General features: G+C 39.6%; 1 protein-coding gene across 7 annotated transcripts; it reads left to right on the top strand.

Moving 5' to 3' along the window:
* The first annotated feature begins 1529 nt into the window (after positions 1-1529).
* uso1 (USO1 vesicle transport factor) lies at positions 1530-22389 on the top strand. 7 transcript variants are annotated; one of them, XM_051384502.1, is made up of 27 exons: positions 1530-1779; positions 3322-3408; positions 4605-4669; positions 5362-5438; positions 5692-5703; positions 5986-6048; positions 7790-7890; positions 7986-8088; positions 8294-8349; positions 9436-9556; positions 9666-9844; positions 9950-10090; positions 10190-10278; positions 10376-10530; positions 11363-11568; positions 11742-11762; positions 15497-15607; positions 15799-15917; positions 16134-16315; positions 16405-16526; positions 16643-16781; positions 17736-17902; positions 18790-18855; positions 19624-19722; positions 19817-19921; positions 20138-20353; positions 21447-22389. In XM_051384502.1, exons 1-27 carry the CDS (start codon positions 1714-1716, stop codon positions 21516-21518), a joined length of 2940 nt encoding a protein of 979 aa, XP_051240462.1. In that variant the 5' UTR covers positions 1530-1713; the 3' UTR covers positions 21519-22389. The 7 variants fall into 7 exon arrangements, with proteins under 7 accessions (XP_051240462.1, XP_051240465.1, XP_051240463.1 ...); XM_051384505.1 differs by having other exon boundaries at positions 21422-22389; XM_051384503.1 differs by lacking the exon at positions 5692-5703.
* The last annotated feature ends 643 nt before the right edge of the window (positions 22390-23032 follow it).

Below are 23032 nucleotides of genomic sequence, written 5' to 3'. Positions count from 1 at the left end.
TGCAAAGTATCCTGGACAACAACGCTCACCCTCTCCACCAGGTGCTAAACTCGAGCAGAAGCACCTTCAGCAACAGACTCATTTCCCCCCCGATGTAACACTGAACGCCAGAGGAAGTCTTTTCTTCCTGTTTATCACTTTAAACAATCGCTCACTATATTTAGTTGTACTTACTTTATCTCAATTTATGCGGCTAACTGCACAGTGCATATTGTTGTATATTATATATACCTACGTTAACTGTCATTTTTGTAGCATTGTTGCATTTAGTTACTGTTGTACTTTATTTTAATGTTAGCTTTATCCTATTGTGCTTTGCACTTTGTTGCATTTAGATACTTGTTTTATTTTTATGCTAGCTTGATTCTTACTCTTACTCTTAATCTTGAATCTTGAATATTTTGCTGATAAAACACCTGTAATTTCACTAAAGTTTGGTTTTTATCTATTATCTGTGGTGATGAATTGAGTGAAATTGGTCTTTGTATTGGTGTATAATGCAGTGTTGTTGTTGCAGTAATGTCACTTCTGGGAAGAAAACTAAGTGTAAAGTAAAATAAAGTAAACTGTCTAATAGAACAATGGCCAAGCCCTGAAGTTGTCAAAAAATAAGACTACTATGTCTGTATGATTGTTAAAAACGGTAAATTCATAATACAGACAGAGAATTGTATAAAAAGTTCCCTAAACAGGAAATAATCCGCTCAGAATTCATCCATTTCACTCGATTTACACAAACGTCTTGTGTTCACTATTTGGGTTTGAAGTTTGAAGTTTAGTTATTTAAATGTGCAGTGTGTTACATTTAGGAGGATCTATTTTCAGAAATTAAATATGATACTCACTGGTATGTTTTCATTAGTTTATAATCACCTGAATATAAGAATAATTGTGTTTTTGTTACCTAATAATGAGCTGTTTTAATCTACAGAGGGAGCAGGTCCTCTTCTACAGAATCCGCCATGTTGAACTGCCATGTTTCTACAGTAGCCCAGAAGGGGAAAAAACGCACACTGGCTCTAGATAGGTGCATCATTTTTTTTCTGCATTTTGTTGTCCATCATTGTTTCTCCTTTACATTTGGAAGTGGAGGGTGAAGCGACCTGTAACTACACTGCCACTAAATCTTACACACCGGACCTTTAAAAAGGACAATGCACACTCACACATTCGTCTGCAGTCCCTGGCAGGTTGATAATCAGACATATTAAAAGAAAACATACAAAAGCACATCAGCACAAACAGAAAGCACATAATCACAGTTACAATCACATAAACACAGATAAAAACACATAAACACAAACAATAGTTGCACAGTGGCGATACTGATGTCTGGTTAATTATACAGTTTTTAGTACAATATTAAATATCCCTAAAAGATGTCATTTAGTCAGTCAGTTTATAAATGATAGAAAAGTTGTCCCTTAAGGATAAAAGTTGGGAACAACTGGTGCAATGAATGTTTTTCTTGCCCTTTAAATATCTGAACCCACTCGTCTGCTGATCAGCCACGTATCGCCACGTCTGCGCGCATGCGCAATGCCCTCACGTTTGTGTTCCGGGGTCGGTCAGTTGGTGTAAAAATCATCCTTTGGTACCTTCTTCCTTTCTCCCGTTCATATTGTTACTACACAGACATCTGAGAGGGGCGTCTGGGGGGTTTTTCAGAAGGAGAGACGCTTTGAAAACGGCACCGAGAGGACGTCTGTAAAGATGAACTTCTTCCGAGGAGTGATGGGTGGGCAGGCGGTCGGGCCGCAGCCGTCCGGAGCGGAGACGGTAGGAAACCAGCCCGGCTAGCTGCAGCTAACTTAGATTTTCACCACCGTGTACCGGACAAACTGAGACCACGTACACACAGACACACGGCACCCGTTGTTGTTATGATATGTTGTTATTTATTATTTCTTTAAAAAACACTCATAGTCATGTGTTAAAGAGACTTGGGCCTCGTAAATTAGAACAACGAGCTAGTCAGAAGGCTAATTAGCTAACGTAGCATATCTGTCAGTCTGACATATCTGCTGTTGTCCCTCCGTGTAGCTGTGATGAATGGGGAAATGAATGACAGGACAGACACAGTCGGGAATATTAGTTGTCAGTCGCTCAGTCAGCATCTTCCTACAATGTATTTATTTTTTAATTAACCTCCAAAAAATACAGAAGCTGAATTTATTCACATCCCGGATCCAAGACAATAAAGCTAACGTCATAGTCTTCTTGTTATGCACATGTCATGTAACGTAAGGTCTGCAAGTAACGATTACTTCCACTATCAACTACTCAGCTGGTTGTTTTATTTCAGTTAATTATGCTACAGTTTGTCCCTAAAATGTCAGAAAATAGTGAACATTTTTCATCACCACTTCAGTCCAAAATGACATCTTCAAGTTGCTTATGTTAAAACACAAAAGTCCTCAGAGGATATAATCCTAGTATGAAACAAACAACATCTTAATGTACAGCAGCATATGAGTTACATGCACCTTATTGTATGTAACTCTGTTCTGTTTGTAAGTCGCTCCTGCTGCCACTACAGGGGTGTTATAGGCACATAGTCAGATCTTTGTTTGTAGACATTCCTGTTTTAGCTGTTCAGCGATGCAGCCTGTCTCTCCAGCATAATGCACAATACGTTTATCAAGAAACTGCACATTTTTTTTAGTGCTGTCTCTCCCACTACTATTATTTAAAGAGTAACGAAACAGTACACACTTTTTTGTGTGAGTAAATCATATTTACAGCCAATGTAGTGTATTATTAATAGAGTCTTGTCTCATTCAACAGTATAGTGTCCATCGCAACAGTAGTTTCTTGCCCTTTTCTTGAGAAAATGGTGTAGTTCTGTGTTTTCCAACCCTTTTTCCACCTCAAATTGAGGCATATGTTACCGGTTGCATGAATACCATTTGTTTTATTTGAATAAAATTAATCCAGATCAGCTTTATGGGCGAGGTATGTGTACATACCATGAATTTAACTCATTTAAGTTATAGGAAGATGCATAGAAATAGACATGAAGCCAAGAACAATGACAACAAAGCTGAATAAAGATAGGTAAACAAACTGTAATGCACATGCAAGAAGGTGGAAAAAATGAAATGGCAAAGAAAATCCTGAATAAGAAAAATGTATAAAACAATATGCATAACTTTGTGTGACAAATGTTTTTCAATCATCTAATGATTGTACTCCTTGCCTCTGAAATATGAGACAACATCAAGTGCATTGATCTCCCCCTATCAAGACATATGAAAATATTCTCAGCTGTATATGAAACACAGGTACAAGCAAAATATATAATAACTCCTCTATTGACAGATCCAGAAGTTGTGTGACCGGGTAGCTTCCTCAACGCTCCTAGAAGACCGCAGAGATGCTGTCCGTGCTCTTAAGTCCCTCTCTAAGGTAAAGTGTATATATGGAAACTACTGCACTAGAAATACACCCAGCTGTTGGGCACCAAGCTATAACTGATGCAGTCTAATGCAACTGCAATAAATCATACCTTCATGATGGTTTCGATGAAATTGTTTTCTAGAGGTGTTTATTTATTTGTTGGTTTAGCGGCAGTGCAGATGAATAGACATTGCTGTAAATGCACAAGAGGCAATTTATCATCTATAGTCCCTATGACAGTTGTTATAAAGCCCTAAGAACAGAATACCGTGTTGATTTAACTGTATTGATGTAAATGTGGGGGATAGTGTAGGAGAAAAACTTCTCAGTATAAAAAGCAGACATTATAAAGTTTTTAGAGGTTGTTTTTTTATTACACGGCTGTATTATTCTTGTCTAGGTAGGCCTAATATACTGGTAGCGTAGTGTTTGTATGATTTGTGGGTAGAAATTTGCGTTAATCAACATTAGTGATGCTTTTTTTTTTCTCTTTTTCTTTTAATTCAGTAGGTGTTTAGTATATTAACCTTTTTTAATTTACAGGAGTAGGTGTTAACAAAGTAGCAGGGAAATTAAATCCCTGTTCTCCTGTATAAATGTCATGTGCATGAACAAGGACATTCATGAATGTTTTCTACTCTTATTATCTTACTTGTTAAACTGTGCTGATTAAAAATGAACTGATCACTGACATAGACCACTAGAAAGCCACTTCTCATTTCTATTCATGGACATTTATGCTACTGGCTGCCTCATCAACCATGAGTAATGAGTTGATCAGGCATGAATAAGGGATTTAGGAGGCACAGGGTTGCACATTAATACACAGTGGTGTCAACTCTGGTCAAAAACACAGACATGGTTGTGTAGACTTCCCTGTATTTTATAAGAAATGCAATACAAAGTTCATGGTTATTTTTCTTTGTCCATGTTGATTGAAATCTCTTTATTTTTTAAAAATGTCTGTTGACAGTGGATCATTGATCTTGATCGAGTATTTTTGAAACACTACTGCTTCTGAGGGCCAAAAACATTTCTGATATGCTGAGTGGAGAAAGATGTTTGTGCACCAATGTTTGATCAATTATAGCTTATTTTGATTTATTTTTTCCTATTTATGTCTGTTATGTATATGAAACACTTTGAATTACCTTGTTGGTGCTATATAATTAAACTTGCCTTGCCTTCTTTATTGTCTTTTGCAGAAATATCGCATGGAAGTTGGCACACAGGCGATGGATCACTTGATTAACATACTGCAAACTGATAGGTACGTTGATCTAGTATTTATGTTTTAGTTTGGTCTGGTAACTGTCAACTGTCATTATTTTCCCACGTTTTTGTTTCCAAGTAACTAATGCGGGCAACACATTTTAAATTTGGTGCTGTTAAAAGTGCTTTGCAGCAAGAGTTCTTCATCTGTATAGTCCCTAAACTCCGCTCAAATGAACAGATGCGCCACCCTCATTGTCGCAATCGGCTTAATATTCAACCATGACATTAAAAAGCTTTTACATAACACTAAGCTGCGATTTCTTTAGTCCAACACGACAAAATCTTCCCAGCCGGCACTGTTCTCTCCTCACATTTCCACTGTTGACTACAACAAGTCTCCTCACGGGTGAGATTTCAGAATGAGACATCTCGTAGATCGATACAGCAGATCAAGCGAAAGGAACAGAAAATGTTTAATTTTAGACCCTTACAATAACAATCAGAGCCAGTCAGAGGCAAAAACAAGCACTTTTAATGGATGTATTCTGACTGGGCGCCTTTGCCCGCAAGGGTGTATATTGGCCCATTTAGTTGCTCCAAGCTGCAGCACTCTCACTCAATAAAAAGTTGTTGTCCCCATTAGTCACTTTGACACAGAAACTTAGGAAAATAAGTTACCTTTTAAGTTCTTTTAACAATGAAATCTGTGTTTCGTTAACACTGTGCTCCTTCCTGCTAATTTAACAGGTCTGACTCTGAAATCCTTGGCTATGCTTTGGACACGCTGTACAACCTAATCTGCAACGATGAGGAGGAAGAGCAAGGTATTCAACCGTCCTACAATTATTAGAAATAATGAAATTTACCTTGAATTTGTTATCATTTGAAGATAATTCCCTCTAATTGTGTGGCTACTGTTAACAGTGTTTACTGAGCCATTGTTTTGTTTGCATGTGTAAATTCAATTCATAAAACTGGACTTCAATTCAATTTGCATTCCCCTTTTCTGTACATGGATAATGACTGCTTTATGTAAAGATTCTCGTCTCTCTTCTCTTCCATGTTTTAACCCTACAGATGAATCAGAAGGTAAAACTCTTTGTCTGTGCATGATGCCACCTCCCTAACCACCAGCAGCACTTACAAATCATAGGTTCCTCTTGTTTGGGTTGTGGAAAAAAAGAGCACATTAATAGTCATGTTTACACCTCATGCAGTGCACAGATTGTACACCTCTGATAAAATTCAAGGCTGTCTTTTGGTTGTTGTTGTTGTGGCATGTCTTCACAAGAATCAGTCGGCTGATTCCACACTTCCTCAGAGTGAATGCTAGCTTTTGGGTGAGGCTTTAAACTTACTCTTCCCCCTCAGCTCTCGCAGACGCAGTAACCCCTATCCCTGTCGCAGGGAAGCATAAGAACGTTTCCATGCCTGGTCAGTACAGAAACCAAGCGCTCCCTGCAGTAGTTTATAGTACTGCTAGATAACTAACTTCAGTTGGAAGAGTGACTAGACGGTGTTTGGGTGGTAACAAGAATGCTTCACTAATACCGTCACATCTTTGAGTATCTGTCTGTTAGTATGTAATTTCTCATTGCTCCTTTGTTTCTCTCACATTTTAATACCTGGTTGTTTTTGCAGTGTTGTGGTGAAAATGTATTTTTGTTTTCTTCTGAAGTGTATTTCAGTTCATCATATTTCCTAACATTCCTCCAGTGGTAGCTCGCGTTCTGATATCTATGGGTTTTGATAGGGACACAGTTTCTTAAAAGACAACCTACATTAATTTATTTTATTTTGGTCTCCTTATAAATTTGCTATGGCAAACATGTCAGCAAGTAGTTGCTTATTTACACATCAGACACAACATTTGCATACATTTTGATTTGTGTTTCTGGCCACCCGGCAAGTCATTCCTATTTAGCTCTGTTTTTGGTCTCAACCGACTCTTGAGGGAAATATCTTCCTCTTTAGCTTTAACATGTTCCACTATGTTCACCACCGACCAGCTAGTCGCTATCTTTTTCTGTCTGCTATTTGGTGCTCGGCATGTAGAGTATAGTGGTTTTATTGGAGTGTTTTCTAGTCTTTCTGACTAGAAACAATGCTGATGAGGGCAGTGAGAGTGAACCACAACTGTAAATATGCAGGCTGGAAAACCAAAACAATGAGCTAAAAGAATCTAAAACGTTCTGTAGAGTTGCGTGGTAATTCTGTCTACTGTTAATATAAAGATATTGATTATTAAACCTTTTAATGTAATTGTGCTACAACCAAAGTCTTCATTGTTTTGGGGAAGATGCAGCAATCTTAGGCTGTGTTCATACTGCAGGCAAGAGTGGCCTGAATCACATTGTTTTGCTTATGTGACTTAGTGTGAACAGCACAAATTACATAGAATCAGATCTTTTCAATTCTGATTTGGGCCACTTTCACATGTGGTCCCTGTCTGATACAGGTCTGATTTTTTGTGTTAATCTATGCTGGTCTCTTTAAGACCGTGACCTGTTCACACCGGAGTCTGATATGGGCCACATTTAATAAATAATGTGACCAGCCAAAAAGAAATCTGAGCAATAAATGAGCATTGAGCATTAAGGCTTGCAGTGTGAACGCAGCCTTAGAGATGGATATAACAAAACATAGGTAAATATATCTAAAACTATCTGCATTTCTAGATACAGTTTGGGTACCTTTTTAAGTTATGGCTAGACTAATAGGTGGGTACACACTCAGTGGTGTTGCTAACCAGCTTGTCACACTAAAGCTCTCCGCTCATCCCATATTAAACGTCTCTACCTATGTATACACAGTAGAATCCCTTTTTACAGTAACCCCACTGAGCTTACCCTGTTCCCCTCTCCCATCCAACTGTCCCATCCATCTGTGTGTCCCCGTTTATTTTGTCCAGAGGGCATGTTCACAACTATCACCCTGAGCATTTTCTCATTTCTAAAATGGATTCACATATTCTTTGTAAGGTCATTATTCAATAACAGAAGATCATCAGTTATAAACACTCTGAAAAGTTATGAGAAGTTGCAGATTTAATAAGTATTGCTGTCTAACTCAGGCTGAATGCTATGAACAAACCGACTGGTTCCCTTACTATACTGATGACTCCTCCTTTATCGCTGGAGATGTTACTCATTTCAGCTTTTAATCTCCTTCACAGATGAGAATGCCCAGAAGCAGGCAGATGACCTGGGTGCCCAGTTCACAGATACGTTCATTCAGGACCCTGAACATGTGACCCTGCTTCTCACTCTGCTGGAGGTACTGAACTGTGTCTGCTCCTGTGTGCAAGAGATCTGTTATTATATTTGTCTGAACAACTGCGTGGCGTATTTATGCATTGCTGTGGTTTTTAGGAGTTTGACTTCCATGTACGTTGGCCTGCGGTGAAGCTGTTGACTGCTCTCCTCAAGAACCAGTGTGTCCAGGTCCAGGGTATCATTCTGGTCAGCCCAATGGGTGAGTATCCCCTTTCCACATCTGATTGTTGTGTTTTTTTTTTTAATGTCATGATCTGGACCTACACCTTCAGTCTTACTTCAACATTGCTGTGATCCTTTACTGAAGGCATCTGTTAGCTCTCAAAAAGTTGACAATTCGCACAAAAAGATAATTCAGTATGTCAGTATTTTCTTGAGAGCAAAATGTTTGTGTCCATCCACAGGTGTTTCCAGATTGATGGACCTGTTGGCAGACTCTAGAGAAGTAATTCGCAATGATGTGAGTACTTGTCTCTGCTGTTTAATCTGCCATTGTGTAATAGACCTGCAGTGAAACTAAGGTTGCGTTCAGACCGACTTTATCTCTGTGTGATAAAATGCAGCACTGTCATTCATTTGAATGAGGCCAGTTCCACAGAAAAACGCAGGGTTGTACCTGCCTCAAATTGCAACGCTACATAATGTCATCTGTCAAGGTGCTGTGTTGGCCAGTGACATACATGCAAGCACTTATTCCAGGTGGATTACTTTGTAACATGAACGCCATATTTCTGCTGTTTACCTGATGATGGTTGCAATGGAAGATAAAATAATTGCAGCCCTTGCAACTTGCCAGAGTTGTAAATTCTTGTGTCAAGAGTGTTATAAACAGCTGTGATCCGTTACGTGAAGGCAAAGGTGGTGAAAGTACACACAAAGTATACAAAAGGTATACCTTAAGAACTCAAGTTAAAGTATAAAAGTACAGGCTGCTCAAACTCTCTTGGTTTTTCTGAAAACATTTCTACCAGCTGTTTCTGTACAAAGCTAACTTAAACTTCAAATAGTCTCCCTGTCTTGTCTCTTTCATCTTTTACGTTTCTTGATGTGTCTGTCATGCGTAATATGCACTGGTCACAATGTTGGGAGAGCATGCAATGATGCAAAATAAAATTATTAATGTTTTTTTTTAATCTATTTAATAAATAAAGTAACAAGCCTGTTTTGAAAATGTAACGAGTAGAAAGTACAGATATTTGTGTAAAAATGGAAAACGTAAAAAGAGTGGCCAAATAAATACTCAAATACTTAAAATAAAGTACACATACCCAAAAACCTACTTAAGTACACTGACAAAGTATTTGTACTTCCCACCTCTGCTCAAACTAGACTTCCTGGATTGTATATCCCGTCTCACCGGTACCTTAAACACAACCCCTCCGCCACCCCCACCAACGCAGCCCCCTGCATTGTTTTAACACTGGGCTGATTTTGGTCTGAATGGCCACTATGTGTTTAATACAGGTCTTTTTATCATGACAATACATATAATTCTGCGACAATCAAATTTTCAGGACATGAATGATGACCTGTTTTTCACTTCCAGGGCTTGCTGCTGCTTCAACAGCTGACCAAAAGCAATGCAGCCATTCAGAAAATTGTGGCATTTGAAAACGCATTTGAGCGTCTTCTAGATATCATCACAGAAGAGGGCAGCAGTGATGGAGGTACGAGGATCTTGAAATTGACTGTAGAAATTTAAATACAATCCAATTCCAAATGATCGTTTTTCTTATGATATAATGTCCTGACATACATCCTTTTCCCTGGATGCAGGTATTGTGGTGGAGGACTGTTTGCTGCTGCTGCTCAACCTGCTGAAGAACAACAGCTCCAATCAGAACTTCTTCAAGGAGGGCTCCTACATTCAGAGAATGAAGCCCTGGTTTGAGGTTGGGGATGATAACTCTGGCTGGTCTGCACAGAAGGTCACCAATCTCCATCTCATGCTGCAGGTAATACAGAGCAGTCATGTTGAACTGTTGCTTTAATTACAAATTAAAAAGGCAGCACAATGGGATATTGTTTTGCTAAAATCTTGCACACTGTTCTGTCCGCAGTTGGTGCGAGTCATGGTGTCTCCAGTGAACTCTCCTGGAGCTACAGCCAGCTGTCAGAAGTCCATGTACCAGTGTGGCCTGCTGCAGCAGTTGTGTACCATCCTCATGGCCACTGGTGTGCCTGCTGACATCCTCACTGAGGTAATGACAGCAGTACTACCCAAACAGGTCTTTGGTTACTCAAAAGGTTTGGCTCTTTTGGAACTTACTGCACTTTTTGATCTTGCTACTTTCTTTCAGACCATCAACACTGTATCGGAGGTTATCAGAGGCTCACAGGTCAACCAGGACTACTTTGCATCGGTCAACGCTCCTTCAAACCCACCAAGGTAGGACACGACCAATGAGCCAAGATCTCTCAAATCCATCTGATAGTAAATTCTGTACTGACTTTCTGTCTGATCTCTCTTCGTCATCTGTCCATAGACCAGCTATCGTAGTGCTGCTCATGTCCATGGTCAATGAGAGACAACCATTTGTGCTTCGCTGTGCAGTCCTCTACTGTTTCCAGTGTTTCCTCTACAAAAACCAGAAAGGCCAGGGAGAGATTGTGGCTACGCTGCTGCCCTCCACCATTGATGGTCAGTTACAACAAGTTGAAAACTTAGAAGTGGTATTATCAGTTGTTTTACTATAATTTTCAAGAGTTTGTAGACCATTAGGTTGATGGAGTGTTTTTATAGGAGTCTGTTTTATCAACTTCTATATAGAACCTTTTCACAGCAACAGTAAAGTTTCATTAGCACTAAAGATAATCCTACCTCAGTGCAAAACATGGGTCATTTTTTAAGTGGAAGTTCCCCTTGTAGAATATTGACACCTCTGCTTTACCACAATTATAACTAATATATTAATTATAGATGATGGCTAAAAATTAGGAATGTCCCAATCAAGTCATTAAGGAAAAAAATGCCTGTATCCAAGCAGTTCTTTTTATATTTTACAAAATAAAAAGTAGGCTATAAAATATCCTAACACACACACCCCCATAATGTTTTTTGGTCTTGTCGCTGTCGCCGGAGGGAATTTCTCACTTTAAAAGTGTCCTGCAGTTTTGGTTGCTTCTGTGCAGCCTTTGTCTGAGTGACCTGAACGGCCTGTAAGGATCGGATTGGACTTTAATATATCTCAATATAGCTGATACTGATCTTTTTAAAAATGCCATAAATGTCATGACACTGACACATCCAGGGAATCCATCAGTATTGTTTTTTTTAAATTATGTTTATTGGTGTAAACATATTACATATACATGGTATTTTAGCTTAATAAATTAAACCAGTCACACAGTCACAGTATACTTGACCCAAATTATTAGTGGCTCAATTTGGATGGGTAGACTGTTTATTCTTCTTGATCCTTTCAGCTTCAATTATAAATATTTATTTATTCACTTGCTCACCCCCCCCCCAGCAAATTCCATCTCAGCGGGCCAGCTGCTGTGCGGAGGCCTGTTCTCAGCAGACTCTCTGTCCAACTGGTGTGCCGCTGTCGCCTTGGCTCATTCCCTGCAGGACAACCTCACCCAGAAGGAGCAGCTGCTGAGGGTTCAACTGGCCACCAGCCTGGGAAAGCCCCCTGTCTCCCTGCTGCAGCAGTGCACTAACATCCTCTCCCAGGTAGGACACCAACAGTGCCATTTAACTGCTGGAATGAAGATGCCAATGGGTTAGTGTGTCGGGGTAGAAAGGACTTTAAGAACAGAGACATATTTTTGGCAAATAAATAGAGGTTAATGTTGATGTGCTGACAACAGTGAATAGAAAAATGTCACATTATTGTGGTTTTACAGGGAGATAAGATCATCCGGCGGGTAAGTAAAGTGCGTGTGTACTTTGTCTGTGTGTGTTTTGAGTGTTTGGGCGGCACCTATGCTGGTTATTTTGGCTTGGCATCTGTAGTAGGGGTCTTTTTGGCCCACATTGTTGGGGGATCTTGCTTCCCTTTAACTCTTTACTACCCCTTCTTTGTCCCTAACTAATAGCTAAAGCGTGTGGCACGCTTGATGAACAGCTTGAGATATTATAAGTACAAGTATAAGTGCAACTTCAACAATATGTCTCAGTTTTTCCAGTCAGTCTGCTGTCAATACAATTTACAGATCACTGAGGATCTACACAAAACGTTTAGTTTAGTGTTATGTATTTTGGAACTGAACAACAGTAGACAAATCAAGAGTAGCAGTGCATTTTATTAAAACTGGAATTAATGATTTATCTTCAATGTTCTCTCTTTGCCAAGTCATCCAGTGGGCCCATGTGGATGTTTGACACCCCTGCACTAGTTACTCTCACTGTATTCACCAGTGAAGTGTGGGGGAACTGTCCATCTGAGAGAGGTTCAGAGAAAAGGGACACAGCAGCTGTTTTTCAGTGGTTTTATCTCAGATTATTCTAACATCTACTTGGAGTTGTGACTTTGGACCGTTTGCTGTGCTGCAAGTCCTTATCTGTCTGTTCAGGAAGTGTGTGCTACAGCAGCTTTTGGGCCTTTTCCTGTCTGAGTGAGATCTCCACTCTTGTTTTTCTTGTTCTCTTTACATTTACATACCGTACCTGCTTACAAATAAACAGTGCAGGTGCAAGAAGATTTTATAGTTTATTTTTAATGAGGATCAATTAATTCTCACTGTGGATTCAGATGGTTCTAAAATAGGTTTATGAGTTTTAGTTTTAGTGTTGAGATAAGGTGAAAAAGGTTATAATTATTCAGCCAAACTTAACCAACCCTCTTAATTTCCCTGGGAGTTAATCAGTTTGCTATTACTCTTTTTCCCTGGAGTTGCCAGTTCTTCTTCTTTTGTCCTATTGTCCACAATGAGGGTCTGGCTATGGCAGTCTGCTAAAATGTATGAACTTCTCTGCATCTTCCTGGTGGAACTACTTGGTATCAGTTGACAAACTCCTTGCTTTCAACTAGCTTGGTCTCAGTTGAGCTGACCAAGTCTGGATCAGGGAAGCTGGGCACCCACGTTACTTGATCAAGTAAGCAGAAGTGGAGGTCTGCTTAAGGAGGTCTGGTGACAAAAATGGGCTCTTAAAGGAAATTTCACTTTGTGGTGGGGAGTAAGTGCAAGAGGTCCTGCAGTACCAACTAGTCTGCAGAGCACCATCCTCCAGGATAGGGTTTGTGATTGGTGATAATTAACTTTATAGTTTTTAAGATCTGCAGCAATATGTTTGGACACTCAGATATACCTCATGGTGAGTTGAGTAGGTTGGGGGAAGCAGCTGGTCAAACCTGGTCAACTCTTGTGCAGTGAAGTTAAACTGTGAATATCCGCTTAATATATCTTTGTGGTCTTCAACTGTCACCACTGTTTTTCATGGTACTACAAGGACAAGAAATGTGAGTGCTCAGAGTTTTGGCCAGAAGTCATTGGTGTCTGATATAGCAGCAAAGAATGAGGAAGTAAGCCACCATGTTGAAAACGTCTGTGTCGGAGGAGTACTTCACCTCTGGCTCCCATTTCTAAAACAATGGTGTGCTCCAGTTATTGTAGACTGGGATAATAGTCTGCACTCTAAGGCCTTGGTACATGGTTTCTCCTTTTGGGTTGGGAGCAAGTTGCTGCTCCAAGTGAGAGAATTTGAAGAATATCAGGGTCTTGTTTATTAGAGATTAGTTAAAATGTAGCGAGAGATTGATCGGTCAATTGTGGCATCAGATTTTTACTTGACTGTTGCAGTAAAAAAGGAGCTGACTCTGAAGGCAAAGCTCGTGATTTTCCTGTATATCTTCATGCTAGTCTGCATCTGTAGTCCTTAACTTGGACTAATGAGAGGAATGGATGAGATTGCAGATCCAAGCAACAGAAATTGGTTTCACATATTGAGTGTTTGGACTTTTTAGAGACAGGACGAGGAGCTCGGACAGAAGTAGGACTGAATACGTGTTGCTCCTTTATGTTGAACGGAGGCTGCGGAGGTGGTTCAGACATCTGAACAGGTCGGCTTCTGGACGCCAGCCTGCGGAGGTATTCCAGACTCATCCAACTGGGAGGAGACCAATTGGACCAGTGTAATACATTCTTATTGCTCCAAGCCCAACCCCTGGCTCTGATATCCTCCTGACTGTGACTTGATGGAGTTTTGTATTTAACTGTTAGGCTGCACACACAAACATATACAGAAGCACAGTGTGTGTGTGTTTTTTTGCAGAGGTCTGTTCAATTAATACTTGGTGGTCATTTTCCTGTCTTTTGTTTTCCTCTTCATTTTTGCATTACGTCACATTTGGAGACTAAATCTGAAAAGGTGATTTCGTAAGTTTTTGTAGTATGGAATGCTGATAAGTTTTTACCCACACCTTCATGCTCAGATCTCCATACTTACTCAATTTTGGCATCTTTTATGTCGCTGGAGGAAAGAAGTAAGCTCTCCTTAAAGCATGATGTGCTTTAAGTGTTAATGCACCAGTGTATTAGCAGCCTTAAGCTACAGAGTTTACAGTTTCTATTCACCTCTGCACTGTTTTAATCTGTCTTGATTTTCATCATCTTACATTCCAACTCCATTAAAATTATCCTTTATTTTTCTACAGCTGATTGAGATTAGTTATTCAATACAGCATAATTGCTTACTGGAAGTTTCCTATTAATGTGTCCATTGGAAGCAGACTTAAATCTCTTACCTGCTTCTCAAAGCTGTTTTCATGGAAATGCATGATCATTTTTATATCATCTTTTTGTTATTACAGTTCATTTTTCATCCTTAAAAAACACATTTAGTGGGTTTTGCTTTGCATGTGCTGAAAGCTGGAAATATAGTGAAATTACAATTTTATGATACTTGGATTGCAAGTCATCAATCACTCGCTGAATGAAAATTGCAAACCAAAGACTAATTGAAAATTGTGAACTTGTGGAACACCTGATAGCTGGAGGTACTTTTGTGCTTTAAAGGACGTTGATTTATTCATACAGGTTAATGCAGCATGTCCTGGTCAACACAACCTTGTTTGAATATACTGAATGTATTAATTTTAACTGTGTCCTAGTCTTTTGTTTTATTATAACCTTATTAACTACTAATGGTGGATGTGATTGAAGTACTGATGGATTTAATTAACCTTTTCCATATTTTTGTTGATTGTGAAATTAAATGCAGTGTTTTACTCCCAACACGTCAGCTTGGACCAACAAAATTAATGCTTTAACAACAACTCATATTCAAGCACTTTTGTTGCCATTTTATCAGCCCCATTTATACTTTCTTTTTTCCTGTTTGAATTTAATACATTGGTAATAATTTTGTTGGATTTCTATATTATGTTGTGTCACATTCAGCAAATGCAAATTTTAACCCAATCTGGACCTAATCTATGAATCTATGACAGGGTTCAAATTTTAATTAATTGTAACATCTGTTGCCATTCAGGTTTTGATCACCCCCCATATTCAACATTTTCTTCCTTGTCTAAACTCTAAATGTTTTATATCTCTAGAATATTACATATTTGTCTACATTGGATTCTTGACAGAAACTTTGACTGCCATTCAAGAAGCATGTGTTGACATTTCTTATGTTTTGTTCTTGTGCTCCACAGGGCAGTAAAGTGCAGACCAGGGTGGGCCTCCTCATGCTGCTGTGTACATGGATCAGCAACTGTCCGATAGCTGTCACACACTTTCTACACAATCAGGAAAATGTTCCCTTTGTATCCTTGAAGCAGCTTGAAAGCAGTACGCCTGTTTCATTACAATAAATGTGTCTAGTTATAGTTTTGTTAACAAACTATTACCTCACTCCTTTTGATGGACCTTGTATTTTCATTTAAGTTATAACTTGGATGTAGGTTTCTGTGACTCACTGGTGTTGAATGAATCCTTGACTGGGTGACTCCTGCAGTTGACGGCACAGATCTCAGAGAATTTGGGAGAGGATGAAAGGCTGGTGCAGGGCCTGTGTGCGCTGCTTCTCGGCATCTGCATCTATTACAACGACAACTCACTGGAAAACTACACCAAGTAAGCGTCAGCTCACACACCTTGAAAATAACTTATCAGTCAAAATATTAGGGATGATTGTTATTGGGGTCGATTAAGTATTTTTCAGAAGCTTTCATGCACAGCAACGCAACGAGTGCAGCCGTCATCAACTCTCCAACTTTCCACTGTCTGTCTGTCTACCACATACTGTTAAGCTCTGTTTAAGACCTGCTGCGTCATCTCTGTCCTCCTCAGAGAGAAGCTAAAGCAGCTCATCGAGAAGCGGATTGGAAAGGAAAACTTTGTCGAGAAACTGGGCTTCATCACCAAACACGAGCTGTACTCGCGGGCAGCCCAGAAACCGCAGCCGGTCTTCCCGTCTCCAGAGCAGATGCTTTTCGACCATGAGTTCACCAAGCTGGTCAAAGAACTCGAAGGTCAGTCAAGAGACAATTCTTCATATCCAACGAAAATGTATTTATTGTGGCATAGTTTTACGAATTATCTCTCCCGCTACTCTAAACAGGTATGATCACCAAAGCAGTTCACAAATCCAGTGAGGAGGAGAAGAAGGAAGAGGAGGTGAAGAAGACATTAGAGCAACATGACAACATTGTAACTCAGTATAAAGAGCTGATCAGAGAACAGGTAATCAGAGCTAAGTGGCAGTGTCATTTTCAATTCTGCACGTAGTTAAGTTTTGTGTTTATTTATATTTGATGTTCTCTACTGTTAAGATTTTTTTTTGATTGTGTGATCCTCAGGATGCTCAGATCCAGGAGCTTAAAGAGCAGGTAGCGTCCATGTCATCTCAGAACGAACAGATGCAGACTACGGTCACCCAGCAGCTGTCCCAGATCCAGCAGCACAAAGATCAGTACAACATCCTCAAGCTAAAATTAGGTGGGTTCACCTCATTGGTTAACTGGTAGCAGGTGTTTTTTGCCCTTGAAAAAGAACAGGGCTATAATTTATCACAGGAAGTACTGTGTGTCTGGTTTGTTAATTGAAAAATACAATCAGAAATAGAAATGGTGGGAGCAGTGTGCGTTAACAATGTGCACATTTTAATTAATTTTCTGTGTCCTATGTCTTGTTTACATATTTCTGGCCACCATCCCTGTTGATGATAAAGTTTTACTACTTTATTACTGAGATACGGGGTGGCAGTTATATGCAGCGACATCGCAAGATACAGTTTTACAGCAGTGTGCACAGGACAACAATATATATGAGAAGAGAGAGTGTAAAGGAGCAGATCAACATTTTGGGGAAATACACATATTTCTATACAGTTTGCAGTTTTAGTTGGGTTATGTGAGAATTTCATATGTTTGTTTATGGACTTGAACTTCGGACAGAGCCAGGCTGCCCATTTTCACCTGCTTCCAGTATTTATGCTAAGCTAAGCTAACAACGTCTCAACTCTAGTGCCGTACTTAATGCACAGACATGAGAGTGGTATCGATCTGCTCATCTAACTTCATGAAGAGAGCAAATGTAGTTAAACTGGTCAGACTGGACTAGTTAAACTGATGTTGCTTACTTGTTTCTTTGCAGTAATGCTGCGTGTATACAACTTCTTATCTAAGGAATTTAGATAGTGACTAAAATGTTATCATATCTGCATATAATGATGGCTATGAACTTTGTATGTAAAATTGAAACTAAACTATTGCCTTAATATGGCTTACTGTACTGGAGCCTCACTAATAATCAGCCAAGATATTTCTACTTCCTAAAAAATCAAATCAGCTGTATTGTTTACAGTAACTGATTGTGTATATGTGTATAACATCAACATTCATTTCCTGTTGAATCTGACATTTTAACTTGAGTTTGTGGTGATATCTTCAGGTAAGGAGAACCAGAGTCAGTCTAACAGCCAGGGAGACGGCTCACAGATGAACGGGCTGCAGACGGAGGAGATCACACAGCTCAGAGAGGAGCTGGAGGAGCTCCGCAGGCAGCACGCACTCCTTCAGACACAACTCGGTGACAAAGACGCACTCATCAACACCCTGGTTAGTGAATGTCTGTGTACCGAGTCTATGTGTGTGTTTGTGTGCTGGGGCGTTGTACTCTGGGATGATTTCCATTAAATAACAGCGAACAACGAAGGAAAATGTAGTTTCAAAGTTGTGCTGTTGTCAGGGGCACAGAATTTATCACCACGTCTGTGTGTTTGTTTGTCTAAGCTTTAGGCGAAGGAGCTGTGCAGGCAACACACACTCCTCCACACATAGCTCAGTGACACCCTGTGAAGCGTTTCTCAAACAGCAACGGTGGTCACGGTTCAACCACCAGAATATGATTGATTGGCAGACAGATTGCCGTCCAAGTCATCACTGTTTCTTGAAAAACAATTGACATCATTACAAAAACTGTGTTACGTTTTCTCTGGTCAGACCCATACATGACATACAAACAACAGGTAGACTTTGAATAATAAATGACTGAACTCAACTTTAAACCACACCTTCACAGTTGTGGTAACCACCAGAAAACATCACAGTAATTGTTGCCAACTACAGTTTTCAGTCAAACCAAAACTACTTGAAACAACAAACAAATTCTTACAACAGAACTTCAGATCATATTTGAGCAATGGTGCCTTTGAGAAACACTTCCCTGGAGGGTAGACGTCTTTGTGTTTGTAAGTCAGGGAGAGAAAATAAATATGCAACTAATTTGATGATGGATTTATTGTTCAAGTTAATTTTTAAGAATAGTTTCGGCTTCTTCAATGTGATTATTTGCTGCCTTTCTTTGTTCTTTATTATTGCAAACTGAATGTCTAAATTGTTGTTAGGCGCAGACTTATTCTGAATTTAATCTTACAGTTGTGTGTTCAGTTTTACTTTTATTCTGTCACAGTGGATCACTAATCACTAATATGTTTTTAATGTAGAGGTCTGAGGCGTCACAGACAGCCGAAGTTTCAACTGGAGGAACAGACAACACAGAACTGCACAAGGTGGGATTCATCACTATACACTTCCCCTTTCCCCAGTTTCAAGAATGGAGGTCTATATCAGGCTTTAACTACACAGACAGTACTTGTTATTAGGATCATTGTTGGTCTCTGACAGTAACAAAAATACAGAGACAAAGCGCAACAAGACAAGACAAGACAATCAGCACCACAAAATGCAACCATGAGCTGACACAGACACTAAAAACATTAGTTTTCAGCATGTCAGAGGATTATTTTAGCACCCTATGTCTACCAGAGAGGAAAAGGTATATTGTCGGTCTGCCTCATTGTCCCTTCTTCTCTTACCTTGCTGAATACTTGAATATTTACAACTATTTGATCAAATCATCAGGTAAGATCATCACTTTAACAAAGACTTAAACCGGGCCTTACTTCCAAAATGCTTCCTACACACTGAGAGTCAAGAGTTTTTCCAGCTTATAAAAACTTAGTTCTTAGTTGGGTTCTCTACCCTATTGGTAGTGCATCCCACCACACAGCAGCTTTTATGCATTTTTATGTTGTTTGCTAGCAGAAAATGATAAGGAGGACCCTTCATGCAATACAAGTCAATGGAGAGCGATGAATTGTTTTCCTCTCCGGTGTGGGCGGAACTCAAATGCGCTCTGTCTCTATAGACCACCATGAGACTTAGCCTTAAACCTAACCTTAAAGCGTCAATCCAAAGCGTTTTCTCACTTTGAGATAATAACTTTATAAATTGCGTATATTTTTGCAAGTGTTGGCTGACTTTGTTTGTTGTTGCAGGAGCTGGAGGCTCTGAGGAGTCAGGTCCAGTCCCAGTCGGCAGAAATCAACCAGATGAAGACAGAGAGACAAGAACTGTTGAGAAGAGCTGAAGCTGGGGTAAATAAAATGCAAATATGACATTTTGTGCCAGATATATCACATTATTCCTAACAGAGGCTGAATTAATGAACCTTCCACTGGTTTCTCTCAGTCCTCGGCTGCAGTCCCCGGCAGTGATGGCTCATTAGATGCTGCCAAGATGGCAGAACTAGAGAGCAGACTCGCAGCACAGACGACTGAGACAGAGAGACTCAAGGTGTGTAGAATAATTGTTCAACAAAATGTCTGACTGATCTCTGAAGCATTACATCACTTCACCCTGATTTACTCCCAATATTTATACACCAGTTGGCTCTGATCTCTTGGAAATTCATTATTTGTATTTATGGATTATTCTATTCAACATCTATCTCCCTCTGCCTGTTATTGTCCCTTTCCCTCTCTGCCCTCTCCCTCTCGTTTGTTGGTTCAGGAAGAGGGAAAGAGCTCGTCGCAGAGCCGAGCGGAGCTGGAGCAGCAGCTGGCTTCAGCCACCAGCACGGTGGCAATCCTGCAGACGGAGAAAGCAAAGCTGCAAACGGAAGTACAGGAGTCCAAGAAGGAGCAGGACGACCTGCTGATGCTGCTGGCAGACCAGGACCAGAAGATCCACAGCCTCAAACTAAGACTCAAAGACCTGGGAGAGACGGTAGACAAACTATCAGTATTACATTATTTTTCTAAATAGTTTAAACTCTGGCCGTCATTTTATAAAGGCTGAAAGGCTTTACTGCTGTTAAATGTCACTCATCCAAACTGCCAGTTTGATTGAATGACGAGTAGAAAAATATGTAATAACATTTGAAGTTGAAGTGGACCACAGGTGATCATTATTGTGCAGACAGCAGTCACAACCAATCAGACCAAGTTGGCGACCCATTGGTGCTGATAGTCTGGAAATAAAATCGCACAAATTTGGTAACGAAAACTGTTACAGAATATTTGCACCATAACGCCAAGACTTAAACTAAATAATAAATAATAATAATAATAAATCAACATATTTTTGACAATAAATGAAACCGCTGTAATAAAGCTGTAAAGCTAAATGAATGATTAAAAGAGGATTAAATTAAATTTAAAAAAACTAAATGAGACAAATATTTAACTGATTTAAAAACTAAAAAGTAAGGGTGATGCTGTTGCTGTGAGGCTACCTTGCCCGTGGTGCCCGTGTTGCCTTGTCGCCCTCGACTCTACATCCACCATCATCAAAATAATGTGGGGTCATGAATTAGCAACGGCAGCTGCTTTTGATGGATGTTTTTTTTCTGTTTTGGCACCATCATGCACCAGAATTGGTGTCATTACAGGATTGCAGAGGTCGCCTAAAGCTTCTTCTATGTATGTCTCTGGAAAACTACATAGAGAACGGTGTTATATGTATCTGTAGGTTGCAGAGGACCGCAGCTGATTGGTTGATGCAACGTTTATCAGGAGATGGATTCAGAATGGAGATAGTATAAAGGAAACAACCTCTGTACTCCCTTATTCATTGTGTCATCTTCCCTGACTATCAGGACAAAAACATCTCTGTATGTTGGTGAAAATAGGCGTTGCAATGCAATGTGCTTATAGTCTTTGTAGCTCCCAGTTTAACCAGTTAACTGTGGTGGTAGTGCGTGTTAGCAGAGAGGTCGTGAATAGTAAGCCTTCAGATCAAAGATGTTGCTTTATCTTCTGGTCACTCAGCTGTGTTTTGTGTGTTTTGCTTTAGTTAGAATGTGACACTTTCCTTGCAGGTGGACGATGAAGACGACCTCGACGCAAGGGACCAAACAGACGACGACGAGGATGAAGAAGATGAGGACTAGAGAGGAAAGAGGGAAAAAAAAACACTAAAAGAAGAAAAAAGACGAGAGATGGGAATTTGTCTGCCAGCAGGCATGAAAAGACATGAACACATGTAAGAAACTGAAGCATAGGACTAATATATTGAAGCAGTTTCTCTCTCCAGCTGCCATGCTATCTTCATTTGTCTTCACCCCCTTTCTCACATCACATGTACATGTTAGTTATTTGGACATTTTTTTTGTGTTCAAGATGTGGTTTTTCAGAGACAGCTAAAAAGATTTGAACATGTCAGTGCATTCATCTCTGCCATTTTTACCATCGAGTTTGTGATGGATTTTTACCAGTCATGTGTTTATTGTAACGTACTGTCATATAGCGTAGGTTCATTTTGACACACAAGTCATCTGAGAGGATTTAAAATGTAGCAACAAAAAAAAAAAAAAAGCAACTATAAACAGATTTGATATTATCCTCGTTTTATCATAAATATGCTGGTGAGCTCTTCAGGCTGTTTTTTTTCCCATCCTGCTCTGCTGCTCTCACCAGATGCACCTGCAACATGTCACTGTGCTGCTCCCTGAATTTACCTTCACACCCCGATCATTTCGAGTTCAACGTGTTACAGTATTTCAGCACTCACTGTTGTTCCATTTCACTCTGACGACACAACCTAACCGCTCTACAATATGCTGCAAAACACTGACAGAAAAGATGTAAAGACAAAAAAAGATATTTTTGCAACTTTTTGTCCAGTTCTGGCATCCAGCTTCTGTATGATATTGTGTAACTTATCAATTTATGAGCCACATTGAAATGAATAAAGAATCTATCAGTCTGTATGCCTGTATGGAGGAATAATTGTAGATAAATAAAATTTTACTAAATCCACAATGAGACTTTTGTCTTTCAAGGATTTTTTATGTCTGAGCTACATCAATAAAAATATGATATGATCGGTTCCTCACTACTTTAGTTTTGCTTGGAAAGACCTCTGAGTTCTAGGACTTGTCAATACCAGAAATATACTTTTTGATACCTTTGCTGATTATAAACATGTTTTTCTTTTTGTTCATATAAATGGTAAACGGACTGCACTTCTGTAGCGCCTCTCTAGTCTTCCAAACACTCAAAGCGCTTTACTTCACATGTTACATTTACCCACATTCACACACACATGGCAGGAGCATCAGGATCAGGTTCAGTATCTTGGTTAAGGACACTTCCACATGCAGCAGGAGGAGCCAGAGATCAAACCACCGACCGTCTGATTAGTGGACACTCGACCTCCTGAGCCCCAGTCGCCTGTAATAAAATACAAACAAACTTTTGAAAACCGTAACATCTGTTTAACATGTTTACACAAACAGATGTACATGAAGGAAATGTATGACCGAAGTATTCATAAAGTAAAAGTCTGATCAAGCATTCAGTGCCATCTTGAAAGGGTTTTGTGGGGCTTTTTTAAGCTTTTTTATGAAGTGATACACAAGATACGGCAGGAAACGAAGGATGAGAGCGATACAACAGAGGCCCA

Source organism: Dicentrarchus labrax, unplaced genomic scaffold, assembly GCF_905237075.1.
Source record: "Dicentrarchus labrax unplaced genomic scaffold, dlabrax2021, whole genome shotgun sequence".
NCBI lineage: Eukaryota > Metazoa > Chordata > Actinopteri > Moronidae > Dicentrarchus > Dicentrarchus labrax.
Note: the sequence above shows the minus strand (reverse complement) of the source record. Positions and strands in the feature narration are given on the sequence as shown.